The sequence below is a fragment of the Thamnophis sirtalis genome, unplaced genomic scaffold, assembly GCF_051295495.1.
Source record: "Thamnophis sirtalis isolate CommonGarterSnake01/CBP01778 unplaced genomic scaffold, rThaSir2_p1.2 scaffold_4, whole genome shotgun sequence".
Taxonomy (NCBI): domain Eukaryota; kingdom Metazoa; phylum Chordata; class Lepidosauria; order Squamata; family Natricidae; genus Thamnophis; species Thamnophis sirtalis.
In genome coordinates this window covers 92,296,376-92,312,182 of record NW_028261384.1, presented here as the reverse complement: position 1 = coordinate 92,312,182, position 15,807 = coordinate 92,296,376, and the positions used below count along the sequence as shown (strand labels likewise).

The following is a 15,807-nucleotide window of genomic DNA, read 5'->3' as shown; positions in this document are numbered from 1 at the left end:
TGGGATTTAGACTTGGTAAAACAAATGGAAGATGCAAAGTAGCAAACACTATGGAAGTTAGGCTTTTTATCAGCCTCTATATAGTATAAAAGTTGCAATGAAAGTAAATACATTATATAATAACTTAAATGTCTCTCAGCTATTCAGTAAAATTTTGGAGTTGTCAAAAGAAAGGAACATCTTTTTATATGAAACAATTGGTATTATTAAGATATGCCCTCCCTGAAAAAATTACTGACATTAAGCTCCCAGAGTGTTGAATATTTCTCCAGGATCTGGAAATGCTATACATATATATCATGTTAATAAGAAAAATAATCCCTGTTTTGACAAAGTTTGCAATTTAAGAATGAACTTTATGAGTTTAAAAAAAGTCCCATTACCATATTTTTTGCTCTATAAGATGCACCCCACCCCTTCAAAAAGTGGGTGGAAATGTCTGTACATTTTATAGAGCAAATGTTGCGGTGAGGGGAGCGGGGTTGATATCACTGTTGCCGCCAGGAAACACTGGAGCCTTCACTGCAGAGCAGGTTATTGGCAGTTGGATCGGCTTCCTGGAATTCTTCTGATCAGCTGTTCTAGGCGACTGCGATTGCTGCCTCTGCCGCTGTTTGCTGTCATTGCCGCTTACTGCCTATCACTGCTGCGGTGGTGATAGGCAGCGGCAATGAATGGCGGTGGCGATAGGCAGCGATCTCCGCCACCTAGAAGAGCTGTATTCCAGGAAGCTGATCCAACTGCCAATCAGCTGCTCAGCAGCGAAGTCTCCAGCATTCCCTGGAGGAGGCAGGCTGTTTGCTGCAAGGATGCTAGCCAGATGAATACCATGTGGATGCTGGGAGGCAAAGGCAGATTTTTTTTCTTGTTTTCCTCCTCTAAAGCTAATGTGCGTCTTATGGTCCGGTACAAAAAAATACAGTATGTGGAATATAGGTAAATAGTAAAAAGTTCCCCTTGCACATATGTGCTAGTCGTTCCCTACTCTAGAGGTGGTGCTCATGTCCATTTCAAAGCTGAAGAGCCAGCGCTGTTCGAAGACATCTCCATGGTCATGGGGCTAGCATGACTAAACACCAAAGATGCATGGAACGCTGTTACCTTCCTACCACATGTGGTTCTATTTTTCTACTTGCATTTTTACATGCTTTCAAACTGCTATGTTGGCAGAAGCTGGGACAAGTAACGGGAGCTCACTCTGTTATGCAGCACTAGGGATTTGAGCCACAGAACTGCCGACCTTTGTGATCGACAAGCTCAGCGTCTTAACCACTGAGCCACCACATCACTCATGTGAAATATAGAATTAATAAATAATTCTATAAAATCTTCTGAAAATGATTTAAACTAATTACAGATTAATGGAAAGAAGGACTGGAGGATATAATAGCAGTGTTCCAATATTTCAGGACCTGCCACAAAGAAAAGGTGGTCAACCTATTTTTCAAAGCACAAGAAGTAATGGATGGAAACTAATTAAGGAGAGAAGCTCTATAATTAAGGATAATTTTTCTGACAGTTAGAGCAATTAATCAGTAGAACAACTTGTCTCCAGAAGTTATGGGTGCTCCAACACTGGAGGATTTTAAGAAGAGACTAGACAACTATTTGTTTGAAATAGTATAGGATTTCCTGCTTGAGCATGGGGGTTGGATAGAAAACCTCCAACCTCCAAGGTCTGCTACACTAGTCTAAATGACATGCTAAAAAATCTTTTAACATAGTGTCAAATTTGGTAAGTGAGTATGAAATGACAATGCTAAAATAAAACCAAGAAAATTCACTTAATTGTATTGAGCATACACAGTAACTTTGATTAATTTGAATCTACTGACTTCTCAGACCAAATAAGAATCTTAGATTGACATACTCCTTAGAACACAAAGACAGAAATTAAAAAAACACTTTACAATATTTAATCAAACAAAATAAAAAGGCAATTTAATTTACCTTATATACTTCACTAAATCCTCCTCTGCCTAGGAGATGTAACAACAAATACCTATCATTTAGTGTTGGGTGGTCTTTAAACCTAATGGGGAGAGAACAGGAGATTTTATCCATATAATGGTTAGAACAATCTTAAGCAAATCATCCAAAAGATAAATGATTTGACAAATGGAACTCTCTGCCTATAATGTGTAGAAAGCTTGGAGAAATACAGCCAAACTTTGAGTCTTGCACTGCCAACCACAGACACATTTTGGCCTGTTTTCTTTTATCTTTATGTTTACTTGTTTACATTGTCATCTGGAAGAATATACTACGCAAAGTAGCTAGGAGTCAGATTATACTCACTTAATAAATATTAATTCTAAACAAAGTTAATTACAAGCAAACATTTCTATTGTATTTTAACAACGAGTCATCTTCCATAAGGTTGTAATTTGCTTATCTCTTATGGCCAATACTCACTGTGAATTATCTTCATTATGTATCCTTTTCAATTCTCTAATATGCAGATTTCTAACCCGTTCTAATCGCTCTAATTCTGCTTGAATCTCAGCTTCTTCCTGCACAAAGAGAAAGATCACTTTATTGTACTATAAACTGCTGTACTGAGGATTTTAAACCAAATTTGCCTGATAAGGATTTATGTAGAATGGCTTTCCTTTACATAGTATTCCCCAATCACAGGGAAAGATGACATCTCTATATTTTCACTTGCAACTCTTTTGTGTCCTTACCAAAATTTGGAGATATCCTTTCGCTAATACTCACTCACTTCTTTATCATTTGCTGCAATGTTGCAAGGGATAACATGTTATTATTTTCTAACTCCTTGAGTAAACTTGCAAAAGAACGTGAAGCATTTCTGATAATATGTTTTTTCTTCTGATATTATAAATGGGGGAGTGCATTTGTTCTCTTTCTTCTTTTTCCATTTTCTTTTGTAGATTTTACTCTAATTTTTCTTAGATGAATTTACCACAAAACATATTTTTACAAGATAATTATAAAAGCGTAGGCTTAAAAATTCAAGAACTCTTTATTAGTTTTCTAAGATATGTTGACTATTTCCAAAGATAATACACAGCCATCAAGATTAGTAATAACTGATAGCTCATTCTACTCTTAGTTTTGAATGGAGATTGATCAAACTTATTTGAATAATCCATTTTTGTAAAAAAGTACTTTAACTCAGTGTTTTTCAACCTTTTTTGTGCAAAGGCACACTTTTTTCATGAAAAAAATCACGAGGCACACCACCATTAGAAAATGTTAAATTTTTTTAACTCTGTGCCTATATTGACTATATATAAAGTAATTTTCCCACGGCACACCTTACACTATGTCACGGCATACTAGTGTGCCGCGGCACAGTGGTTGAAAAACACTGCTTTAACTTGTGTTAAAATTTCCTTTATTTAGTTTTAATGAGTGATATACTAATATTGTGAGAGGTCTATTTTGTCTGCATAATTTATTTACCTATATTTACCATCTATTTAAAAATCCACAGATACTTTACTACAACAAAGAATTACTTAGGAGCGCAGTCTTTTGTGAACAGAACACAAGCAGCACCGTTATTACAATATAAAATTGTCAGAGAAGCCTTTAAAGTTTGAGACAGAGAATTTCACAGGAGGACACTAGGGGTGAAATCCTACCGGTTCAGACTGGTTAGGGAGAACCGGTTGCGGACATTGGGCCTGGGTCGCCAAACCAGTAGGGACTGCTGGTTGTCCCCGTCCCCGAACTGGTTTGCCACTCGCTCATCCCGCCCAGTCCCTGGCTTTGCACGATCCCAGCCTGCCTCCTCTACCCCCTTCCCTGTGGCCCTGCCATGCTTATCTGCCTTCCACACAGCCTTCCCGGTGGCCAGATGGCCAGCTTGTGAAAGCAGGCAAGTGGAGGGCCAGCTTGTGAAGGCAGGCAAGTGGAGCATAGTTAAGAAAATCTTCAGCCCATCCCTCCTAACAGGGTGGGGAGTCGTTTCTGCAAAGGCAGAGCCCCCCTTGCAGGATGATCTAAAGATGGGTGGGGGATGCTGCAGAAAAGGCCATCTTCCACCAGGGCCAGTGTGCTTCCCGTGCCGGCTCTATGGGCTTGGGGCTCTGAAGCAACCTACTGGCTTCCCACCGGGGCACCTGTCTGCTCTCTTTGCAGATCGGCCCGGCCAACCGCTGGCACCACTCCGGGAACTTGGAGTCCAGTGCTCTGGGGGAAGGACACTTGGTCACGCCTCCCACTTCCCTCCGGTGAAGAAGTGAGATTTTAGAGATTTAGAGATTTTATTAATATTTGTAGGCCGCCCTTTTCCCTGAGGGGACTCAGGGCGGCTCACATAAAATCGGGGAGGGGGAATACAGACGTTAAACATAGAGACATATAATAAAATAGCAAACAACATACATTCATCATTTGGGAGGGGCAACTATCCTTGTCCCCAGGCCTGACGGGCTAGCCAGTTCTTCAAGGCTGTGCGGAAGGCTTGGACGGTGGAGAGGGTACGAATCTCCACGGGGAGCTCGTTCCAAAGGGTCGGGGCTACTACTGAGAAGGCCCTCCTCCTTGTAGTTGCCAGCCGACACTGGCTGGCCGATGGAATACGGAGGAGGCCTAATCTATGTGATCTTATTGGTCGCAGGGAGGTAATTGGCAGAAGGCGGTCTCTCAAGTACCCAGATCCACTACCATGTAGGGCTTTATGGGTGACCAGTAACACCTTGAAGCGCATCCGGAGCTCGACAGGTAGCCAGCGCAGCTCGCGGAGGATAGGTGTTATGTGGGTGAACCGAGGTGCACCCACAATCACTCGCGCGGCCGCGTTCTGTACTAGCTGAAGTCGCCGGATGCTCTTCAGGAGCAGCCCCATGTAGAGCACATTGCAGTATTCCAGCCTAGAGGTCACAAGGGCCCGGGTGACTGTTGTGAGAGCCTCCCGATTCAGGTAGGGTCGCAACTGGCGCACCAGGCGAACCTGGGCGAATGCCCCCCTGGTCACAGCCGTTAAGTGGTGGTCAAATGATAGCTGTGAATCCAGGAGGACTCCCAAGTTGCGAACCCTCTCTGAGGGGTATAAAATTTGACCCCCCCAGCCTGAGTGATGGAATATTGATCGAATCTTTGGGAGGGAAACACAACAGCCACTCGGTCTTTTCTGGGTTGAGCACAAGCTTGTTAACCCTCATCCAGTCCATAACGGCTTCAAGGCCCCGGCTCATCACGTCTGCCGCTTCATTGAGTTGGCACGGGGCGGACAGATACAGTTGAGTATCGTCCGCATATTGATGGTATCTGATCCCATGCCTGCGGATGATCTCTCCCAGCGGTTTCATGTAGATGTTGAATAGCAGGGGGGATAAGACCGAGCCCTGAGGCACCCCATAAGTTAGGGGCCTAGGGGACGATCTCTGCCCCCCCACTAACACCGACTGCGACCTGTCCGAGAGGTAGGAGGAGAACCACCGCAACACGGTGCCTCCCACCCCCACCTCCCGCAGTCGTCGCAGAAGGATACCATGGTCGATGGTATCGAAAGCCGCTGAGAGGTCAAGGAGGACCAGGATGGAGGAGTGTCCTCCATCTCTGGCTCTCCAGAGATCATCGGTCAATGCGACCAAAGCGGTTTCTGTGCTGTAACCGGGTCTGAAGCCTGACTGGAAGGGGTCGAGATAGTTTGCTTCCTCCAAGGACCGTTGGAGCTGGAAGGCCACCACCTTCTCAACAACCTTCCCAAGAAAGGGAAGGTTGGAGACTGGACGATAGTTATTAAGAACAGCTGGATCCAGAGATGGCTTTTTTAGGAGGGGTCTCACCACCGCTGCTTTAAGTGCCGCGGGGAAGTTCCCCTCCCGAAGAGAGACGGTAACAACCGCCTGGATCCAGCCTCGTGTCACCTCACTGCTGTTTGTGACCAGCCATGAGGGACACGGGTCCAGTACACAGGTGGAGGCACTTACAGCCCTCATGGCCTTGTCCACATCCCCGGGGGTAACATCCTGAAACTCAACCCAGAGATGTTCAACTTGATCCTCCTGTGCCTCGGCTGGAACTGCGGGGATGGAGTCCAAGTCCGACCGAAACCGAGCAATTTTGTCCGCTAAGAATTGGGCATAGTCCTCAGCTCTGCCCTGCAAGGGTTCCCCCGCTTCCCTTTTATTCAATAGGGAGCGGGTTATCCTAAACAGGGCGGCTGGACGGGACTCAGCGGACGCAACCAAGGTGGCTATGTAAGATCTTTTGGCTGCCCTAAGTGCCCTGGTGTATTCCTTGGTGCAGGTGGTTACCATTGCTCGGTTCGATTCGGACTTATCGGACCTCCATCGGTGCTCTAGGCATCTCCTCCGGCGCTTCATCTCCCGGAGTTCCTCGGTGAACCAAGGAGGTCTCCGGGATCCGCCGCCTCGGAGGGGCCGTAGTGGCGCAATCCGGTCGAGGGCCTCCGATGCTGCCGAGTGCCAAGCAGCAACCAGAGTCTCTACCGGACTGTGGGCGAAAGTATCAGGAATAACCCCAAGCTCCGTCTGGAACCCTAACGGTTCCATAAGTCGCCTGGGGCGGAACCACCTGGTCGGTTCCTCCTCCCTACAGTGGGGGTTTGGCCTCCGGAAGTCGAGCCTCAGTAGGCAGTGGTCTGACCACGACAGGGGTATGATGTCGTTACCCCTCAGACCAAGATCACAAATCCACTGCTCCGAGAGGAATACGAGGTCGAGCATGTGTCCCGCAGAATGGGTCGGGCCCCGAATTACTTGGGTCAAGCCCATGGCTGTCATGGAAGCCATGAACTCCTGCGCCCCGTCAGAGTTTTCACCGAGCGACGGCAAATTAAAGTCCCCCAGGACCATCAACCTAGGGAACTCAATTGCCAGCTCGGCTACCGACTCGAGGAGCGAGGGGAGGGCTGCTGCAACGCTGTTGGGAGGCAGGTAGGTTAACAGCAGACCCACTTGACCCTTGAGGTCCAACTTTATCAGCAGAGACTCACACCCGACAAGCTCCGGAGCAGGGACCCTACGAGGAACTAACGACTCCCGGATAACAATGGCCACACCCCCACCCCTTCCCTGGGCTCTCGGCTGGTGTAGCACCTGAAAACCTTCTGGGCACAGCTCTACAAGGGGGACTCCTCCCTCTGGGCCCAGCCAGGTTTCAGTAATACATACCAGGTCTGCCCTCTCGTCTAAAATTAAGTCCCGGACGAGAGGAGCTTTGTGTACTACAGACCTGGCATTTAGCGACAGCAGCCTGAGTCCAGGGTCCTGATCACTTGCGCCATCTGGTCTCGGAGTGGCACTCATAGGGCCGGAAGGAGGGATCTCTGTAATGTAGCGAACCCTCCTTCCCCGGTAATGGCCTGCCCTAAAGTCCCCGCCGTATCTGCCCCTCCCTGTTACGACCGTAATACCCTGACCCTCTCCCGTGTCTCTGGTCCCCTCAACCACCCCCATGGCCCCCGCATCTCCCGGCAGGTCCTCCGAATCACACATACTCATGCACTCCCCGAAACAGTCCCCACGTAAGAGTTAAAAACACAAAAATTTACAACAATATGATAATAAAAAGTGGGACATTCATTCATCTCATACATAACTCATGCATATCCCATACAAAGAGAGAAGAGAAAGATGAAAGAAAAGAAAGAAACTAAAATAGTTGCGCAGTTGATTAAAATTTCAGATGCGAGTTCAGATGGCAAAATTGGCTGTTAATGTTCGAAGTTAAAATAGCTAGGGACCAGTTATAGTTCAGATAGGATATACGGGGGAGTGTCTTATTCCCTCCGGTGAAGAAGTGGAGTGAGAGACACCCAGAAACCGATGATGGGCAGGTGGGAAAGGGCCAGGCCCGGCTGCACCACAGCAGAACCCATTGCTCTTTCTCTTTGGCTGGGGAGGTGGCACTTCATCTTGATGAACACCATGTCACCATACTTATAGTCGGGTGGCTGGGCAAAGTGGGACATGTCGTGGGTGGAGAGGCTGATGCAACTCCCACCAAGGTGGCCCTGGCCGAGCGATTGCTGCACCATTCCAGCAACAGGTGCACCAGGGCCACCTTGCCCACCTTGCCAGCCACTTCCATAGGCAGTGCTTGGAAGGGGCTTCTGCCACCACTCTCCCTGCCCTCCCTCCCTGCCTGGCTGCAGACATTCACCTGCCCTCCTAGAGCACTTCCACGGAACTGCTATTCACTTCCTTCCTTCTGCATTAGCCTCTCTTCCTGTGCCATGTCCCACTGCAGCCAGTTGCGTGACTACAAGTGCAGCAACATGATGTTCATCAAGATGAAACGCCACCGCTCACGCTGAAGGGAAAGTGCCACGGGCTCCACTGTGTGGCACAGCCAGGCCTGGCCCTCTCAACACGCAGGAGGCTGCCGCCCACAAATAGCTTCCATGCATTGCTCCACTTCTTTACCGGTGGGAAGCTGTGCCGCAGCCAAGTCGCCTTCCCCCAGAGTGCCGGACTCCAGGCACTGGAGAGCAGGCAGGGGGCCAGGTGGGAAGCCAGTGGGCTGCTTTGGAGCCCCAAGCCCTGCGGAGCCGGCATGGGAGGCACGCTGACCTGGGTGGAAGGCGGCCTTTTCTGCAGCATATCCTCCCTTCTTTGGGTCACCCTGCACGGGGGGGCTCTGCCTTTGCAGAAACGGGGTAGGTGCATTTGCAGCAGCACAGGATGTCCACTTGCCCTCCCAGAGTGCAACTGCCACGACTCCTCTCAGCCCCAGAGCAGTGGCTGTGTTTCTATTAAGGGCCGTCTGCCCACCTACTGGCCGGGCCAGCCTGGATGCCGACTTTGAAAGGCAAGTGCCAACTCAATGAAGCGGTGGACGTGATGAACCAGGGTCTTGAGGCCGTTAAGAACTGGATGAGCGCTAACAAACTGGTACTCAACCCGGACAAGACCGAGTGGCTGTTGTGTTTCCCTCCCAACAATTTGGCTAATGTACCAACATTTAGGCTGGGGGGTCAAATTTTATACCCCTCAGATAGGGTCCGCAACTTAGGAGTCCTCCTGGACCCACAGCTGACTTTTGACCACCAGTTGTCAGCTGTGACCAGGGGGGCATTTGCCCAGGTTCGCCTGGTCCGCCAGTTGCGGCCCTACCTAAACCGGGAGGCTCTCGCAACAGTCACTCGAGCCCTTGTGATCTCTAGGCTGGAATACTGCAATGGGCTCTACATGGGGTTGCCCTTGAAGTGCATCCGGCGACTGCAGTTAGTCCAGAATGCAGCCGCGCGAGTGATAGTGGGCGCACCGCGGTTTGCCCACGTTACACCCGTCCTCCGCGAGCTGCACTGGCTACCTGTCGGTCTCCGGGTGCACTTCAGGGTACTGATGACCACCTTTAAAGCACTCCATGGTAGTGGATCTGGGTACTTGAGAGACCGCCTTCTGCCGATTACCTCCCTTCGACCAATTAGATCGCACAGACTGGGCCTCCTCCGAATCCCATCCGCCAGTCAATGTCGACTGGCGACTACATGGAGGAGGGCCTTTTCTGTTGCAGCTCCGACCCTGTGGAACGATCTCCCTGTCGAGATCCGTACCCTCACCACCATCCAGACCTTCCGCGCAGCCCTCAAGATCTGGCTCTCCCAGCAGGCCTGGGGATAGGTTTCCAATTTACCCGCCCGAGTGTTGATTGCTGAACGAAAGTTGTGTTTTATTATTTTTCCTTTGTTCACATTTTGTTTTGTCTTTTGATACTGCACCCCCCTCCCTTGTGATTGTAAGCCGCCCTGAGTCCCCTCAGGGAAAAGGGCGGCCTATAAATCTTAATAAAATGCTTAAAAAAATGCAAGTGGGTATGAAGTAGCACCAGGAATGCCATGTGGAAGGCAGGAAAGCATGGCAGGGCTGCGGGGAGTTCCCTTCCCCACGGCCGACTGGCCCCGAGATGCTTGCCTGCCTTCTCCACTCTATGCTCTATGACATTCTCTATCTCCGCTCTATGCTCTATGACATTCTACTTGGTCATTTTGGAAGCCAGACAAAGCTTGATTACAGTATTTGGCAAATCTTGAGGGGATAAGAAGTTGAATCCTTCCTGTAGATAGCATTTCCCTGTAACAGAAGAGATCTTGGTGCCTTTGCAAAAATGGGGCGGGTGGTTTGTATGGAGGATTGGCGGGGTGGGTGGGATGCGCGGCCCTCCAGGATGGCGAGCGGGGCAAGGGAAGGCTCCGAGGTTCTCTTGGGCAGTCATGCCAGATGGGGAGTGAAACTCAAAGTGTTGGGGGCTTCAGAAGGGCAGAATGTGCTTCAGAATGTGCAGCTCCTGGATCTAACAGTGAGTGATGTCAAGTTGGCCATGCCCACCCAGTCACACGCCCACCAAAACACGCCCACAGAACCAGTAGGGAGAATTTTTGGATTTCACCACTGATCTACACTCTCAGAGAATAAGCAAACATAAATCAATAAAGAAACAAATAACCAAGAACTAGAACAAGTAGGAAATCAAAAGCATAATTCAATTCATACTTGAAGTTAGAACATATCTTTTTACCTTTTTAAGGTGACCTAGTCGGAGTTTAAATATTTCCTCTTGTTCATGATATTCCGCTAATGTTAACCTGTACATGTATAAATAAGTGGTTCAAAAATTAGAAATGCCTTCTACCAAGAAAGGTGATCTTTTCAGATGAATATATCTAGATGCCATAAGCTACCTTAGGACTCCACTAAAACTTAGCAACAAAGTCTATTTTTGATTGTTATGGGACAAATCATTATATTCACAAGGAATAATAAATTAGCCCCATCAATTCAATTAATTAGCTTGAGAGAGTCCATTCACTTTTTCTTCCGATTAGTTTTTGGAAAGTAGGTCTGGCCTTCCACTCAAATGTCAAATATGGACCTTAGTCTACAAAAACCAATCTAATTGTTGAGAACACAATCACAAACACAGAAACTAAGAAGGCCTACTTGGGTAAAACCCAGGAAGGTCCTTCCATTTGACAGCACCAGAAAGGATTCTGAAATGTTTATGCCACCTACGTCTCATTTTCTGCTCCATTGGTTTTGTTCTTGCGTTGCTTTTGCTCAGTAGTAGATGGAGGAGCCTGGCCCATGGCTGGTGGTTTTCGTTTTGCTAACATTTTCCGTTGCCTTTCTATTTCTTCCCTTTGGGAATTTATCCTTTCTTGCTGCCTAAATAAAAGTAGAACATGGGCATTATTAGAGAACATAAAATAATATATGCCAATATATGATTGGTCTCCTACATCCTTTGGTAGGCATACCTGAACCGTACATTTCTGGTAATCTGTCATTTCTTAGAAGACTAAATATTTTAAAGCTTGGGCTTTGAAAATGTAGCTGGCTATTATCAAGCAAGAGATTGAATGGTAAATCCAGTTTTTAAGAAATAATTATAAGGGCTTTGGTTTTAAATATAAAAAGTGTTTATAGTGGCAGACAGTTTTCAAATGAAGAGGTTAATCTTTAGGAGGCACAACAACTGCCTTAATTTCTTTTGTGGAAAAAAATATTTTTAGCCTTATTCTGAGTCTGAGTTCAACCTCAGACAGGTATATGTGCCTTTCTATTTCTTTTTTGTCTTGCACACCACATAATAAACCAGTTATTTTACCCATGATTATTAAGAAGCCTAGTTGTTTCTTTTCACTTTTGAGATAAGGTATTTGAGGTGTAAAAAAACAAAACAGTCCCACCAGCCTAACAAAGCCTTTGTTTACCATATTGTTGAATTAGAGGACTTCTGCAAAGGATAGTAGGAGAAAATGCAAAATTAAGTCCAGAAAAATTGTTACCTGGATATAAGAAATATTTGGAAGCTATTATTTTTTACTAAAGGTGGTGTTACAAAGTACCATATTTTTTGCACTATAAGATGCTCCGGATCATAAAATGCCCCTAGCTTTTGGGGAGGAAGAGAAGAAAAAAAAATCTGCCTCTGCCTCCCAGCAATTTGCCTCCTTGCAGCAAACAGCAAAGTCAGCTCCAGCACAGCCTGATTTAGCATGAGCAGCTAATTGGCAATTGGATATGCCTCTCAGAATACCACTGCTCAGCTGTTCCAGGCTGTGGGGATTGCCACCACCCATCACTGCCTCTGCGCACCCCATTTTCAGGCTCTGCACGTCCCATTTTCAGCTTGTTCCAGGCAGTGGGGATCACCGCAGCTGCCTATTGTCACCACCACTGCTTGGCAGCAATAGGCAGCAATCCACATTGCCTGGAATGGGCCAAAAATGGGACACCTGGAGGCCGAAAATGGGGTGCGCAGAGGCAGTGATGGGTGGTGGTGATACCCACAGTCTGGAACAGCTGAGCAGTGATATTTCGGGGAGGCAGATCCAACTACCAATTAGCTGCTCATGCTAAATCAGGCTGTGCTGAAGCTGACTTTGCTGTTTGCTGCCAGGACAAATGGCTGGAGGCAGAGACTGAAGAGTGGGGGCCAGTGGTTAAGCGGGGCTTCAGCAACATCTGCTCTATAAGATGAACACACATTTCCACCTACTTGGGGGGGGGATATCTGACAGACCAAAAAATACAGAACTGGAAAGGTGTCTAATTTTTTGCAGCTGCTTTGTTTTTATATTAAAAATCTGTACATAACTATGCACAGCTAAGTATGTGCACACGCAAATTTGTAGAAGGATTTATATTTATCATGCAGATATTCATCAGTTTCTAGTCTTACAATTTGGTCAGGGATGCCTATATTCTTGCACCCAACTCTTAAATAAATCTGGATTTAGTCCTATATGCCCAAGGACCTAATGTCCATTTTCCCACATTTACCCAATGTTTGAGAAGAAAATGTTCCTAGTCTGCCTAACAACAAAGCAATCTCTGCATATAAATGCACCTTTATTTACAAAATAAGGCCTGAATTTTGCAGCTACAGAATTAAAGTTTTAAAATTATTTTTTTCGTATTTCAGATAATATAAGTTATAATCATTAATTATCCTGCTAATAGATGTAATTAAACTTTAATCTACATATTACCTATTATTTCAAAAAGTGATAGCATTCAAAGGCATATAGCAAACAGTGATGAAATTTATGACATTGATATGAATAAGACTTCTAAATACACTTGCCTCCGTGTTTCCCTGAAAATACGACCTATCCCAAAAATTAGCCCTAGAATGATTTTTTGGGATGGCCCTAATACACCCTACCCCAAAAATATGCCCTAGTGAAGGGGATGGGTGTGGCCAGCACAGGAGGCAGCTCTTCACTTCTCTGGTCATCTCATGTCTGCTTGGCCCCTTAATCAAGGCCCATGGATCAGCTGAACCAGTGAGGACCAGGAGCTGCCTCTAGTTCCTTCTCTCTGCATGCAGCCTGTCCCTTTCAAGTGATTAAATGTTGCTTGAGAAAAGGACACATGTCCCAGAATTGCAACACTGAAGGCTCAGAACGGAACCTTTTTGATGAATGGCAGGAAAATCCCCCTCCCCATTTTCCTGCCGTTCTCAAAAAAGGCTTCATTCTGAGTCTTCAGCGTTGGTCAAATAAATATCCACATTGTTGAAGTTAAGGCACCGGTAAAAAGGTATGATGCAGGCATGTTCAATTCTTGAACTGTTAGCTCTAGTTGTTCTTTTCCTGGCACTACCATTTTCTTAATTATATATCATAGATAACCATTACTTACTAGCAGCAGAAGCATTCTTGTATAAAACAATTCATTTAGTGACCTTTTAAAATCTTCTCCAAAGTCAATGTGGAAGTCAAATTCACTTAATAACTCTGTTATTAATTTAACAAATGCAATGATTCACTTAACTAATATGGCAAGAAAAGTCATAAAATGATGCAAAACTCACTGAACAAATTTCTCACTTAACAACATAAATTTTGGGCTAAATTGTGGTCATATGTTGAAGACTACCTGTAATATTTGTAAGATTGTTGTTGCCTTTACTGTTTAATAATATTATGGAGAGTTTCAGTAAATGGTACCTCTCCTTTCCAGATTTCATGCAAACTTTTATTTATGAGAACAGTAGTCATAAATATTGTAAGTTATGTATGGATTAATATTAAAAAAAACCAAGTAATCACCACTAATCTTTTCTGCTTTTGGAGAAAGCAGAACAATAGAAAAATACATACTTGATTAAATTTTGGAAAGCATAGCCATCTGTCCATTGTTCTGTGTAAGAGGCTCCATGCCGGACTGTAGCAAAGTGACCTAAACGCAACCGATCTTGCATACTCTTATCTCTACAAGCCATCTTTTCCTGTTTTGACTGTAAAGGAAAAAGTAAAGTATCTATATGCTTTGCAAAGTATCCCTATTTATTTATTTAAATACTTTGTAAGTCATCCATCTTAAAAATGCAAGTTTGGGAAATTTACAACACTGTAATGTTACTCAATAAAAAACGATATCAACATGAACAAAACAAAGTTGATTCCCAAAGGTCTGGCAGTTTTAGATTTCTATGAAAAAGACATACAGGTACTCCTTGCTTACCAATCAGTTGTTAAAATAATGGAGGTAATGAAGAAGGAGACCTATGACTTGTCCTTGAAGCTGCCGTCATTGCAGCATTCATAAGTCATGTGATCGTGATTTAGCCAATCAACAATTAGTGCATATTTACAACAATCACAGTGCTCATTGTTACACACCTATTTAATCATTAAATATTTACCACCAATTCTATTTCTACTGCTTCATTATTTTTTCAACATTCTAATGGTTTTTTAATTAATACTAGTTGCCTCCAAACATTTGATGATCCAACTATGTGGTATATTACTACTACTACTACTACTACTACTACTACTACTGTTATTATCTGAAACAAATAAGTTACCTAATTGTGCAGGTTATGGGGATATAACTTCAAAACAAGTTGTGCTGGTTGTAACTCACCTTTTCTACAAGTAGCTTCTTGCTCATTGTTACACACCTATTTAACCGTTCTTTGTATTTCTCAAGCATTTTCTGATGTTCATCTATCTGTCGTCTTAAGTCACAGTTTGCCTGAAAATAAAATATTAAGCAAGTGAACAAAACAAAAATTACCCTATATTAGTTACAATTCATTATATTGTACGGATGAGAAAAAAATTAAAACTCTCCGTTATCAAATACAACAAAAAGGATTCCTCTGCACACAATAAATTTGGATTTACGATTTACTTCAATACTTTGAATCTCAAGGAGGGGGATTCATATCTCCTACAGCAAGTCCATTTTGTCACTGTCTCTCCAGATGGAGGAAGCATTCATCCTCCTGAACTGGGGAATCAATGTAGTTTCTCAACCCAGCATTATTATTTCTTTTAGAAATCAGAATACTTACTTAGAAACCATTATTAGTAACACCGGAGAAACAATAAAAACAAAATCAATTCCCAGGTCAGCTAAGAATGCTTTATTTGCTATTCTCTTCCATTAGCAATAGCACTAACTGCTCGATTCTTTTAAGACTGAAACATTAAAATTGCAAAAATAAATATATAACACCCCTCCCAATTTTAAAAGTTGATTCTAGAATAGATGGGTTTTGTGAGGTTCAGAGAATAAATTTAGATGTTTTAGACAACCTATAATCTGCTGGATCATTTCAGAGTTATTTCCTTACCTCTAACAGAGAACAGAATAAGCAAGGGTAAAAAAGCAGTGGGAATGACTTCAACTTCCTGTCAAATTGACTGCAGCTGATCACCTTCTGACAGCCAATGACAGGACTAGTATGCATGAGAATGCTATCCAGCCTCCAGAGGGCTAGGATGGGAACCAGTCTACCTGATTTCTGGTAGTCAAAGAAGGTACCTTAATTCAAAAATGCTATTGCCCTATCATGAACTATTTCATCAACTGGACAGAGATACAGATGTTTTATAACGTA

General features: G+C 44.7%; 1 protein-coding gene across 9 annotated transcripts in view; it reads right to left on the bottom strand.

Annotated features, from left to right (window-relative positions):
• The window catches only part of TLK2 (tousled like kinase 2), a 73,879-nt gene that overhangs the window by 35,836 nt on the left and 22,236 nt on the right, over positions 1 to 15,807 (bottom strand). For all 9 annotated transcript variants that reach the window (XR_015696417.1, XM_087713398.1, XM_087713399.1 and 6 more), the window contains 6 exons: positions 14,826 to 14,936; positions 14,057 to 14,193; positions 10,959 to 11,111; positions 10,465 to 10,531; positions 2,416 to 2,513; positions 1,951 to 2,032 (listed from right to left, as the gene is read on the bottom strand). Coding sequence is in view for 8 of the 9 variants with exons in the window: in XM_087713398.1 (XP_087569524.1) it covers positions 1,951 to 2,032; positions 2,416 to 2,513; positions 10,465 to 10,531; positions 10,959 to 11,111; positions 14,057 to 14,193; positions 14,826 to 14,936 (648 nt within the window). In the remaining variant the exon portion in view is untranslated. The remainder of the gene's footprint in view (positions 1 to 1,950; positions 2,033 to 2,415; positions 2,514 to 10,464; positions 10,532 to 10,958; positions 11,112 to 14,056; positions 14,194 to 14,825; positions 14,937 to 15,807) is intronic.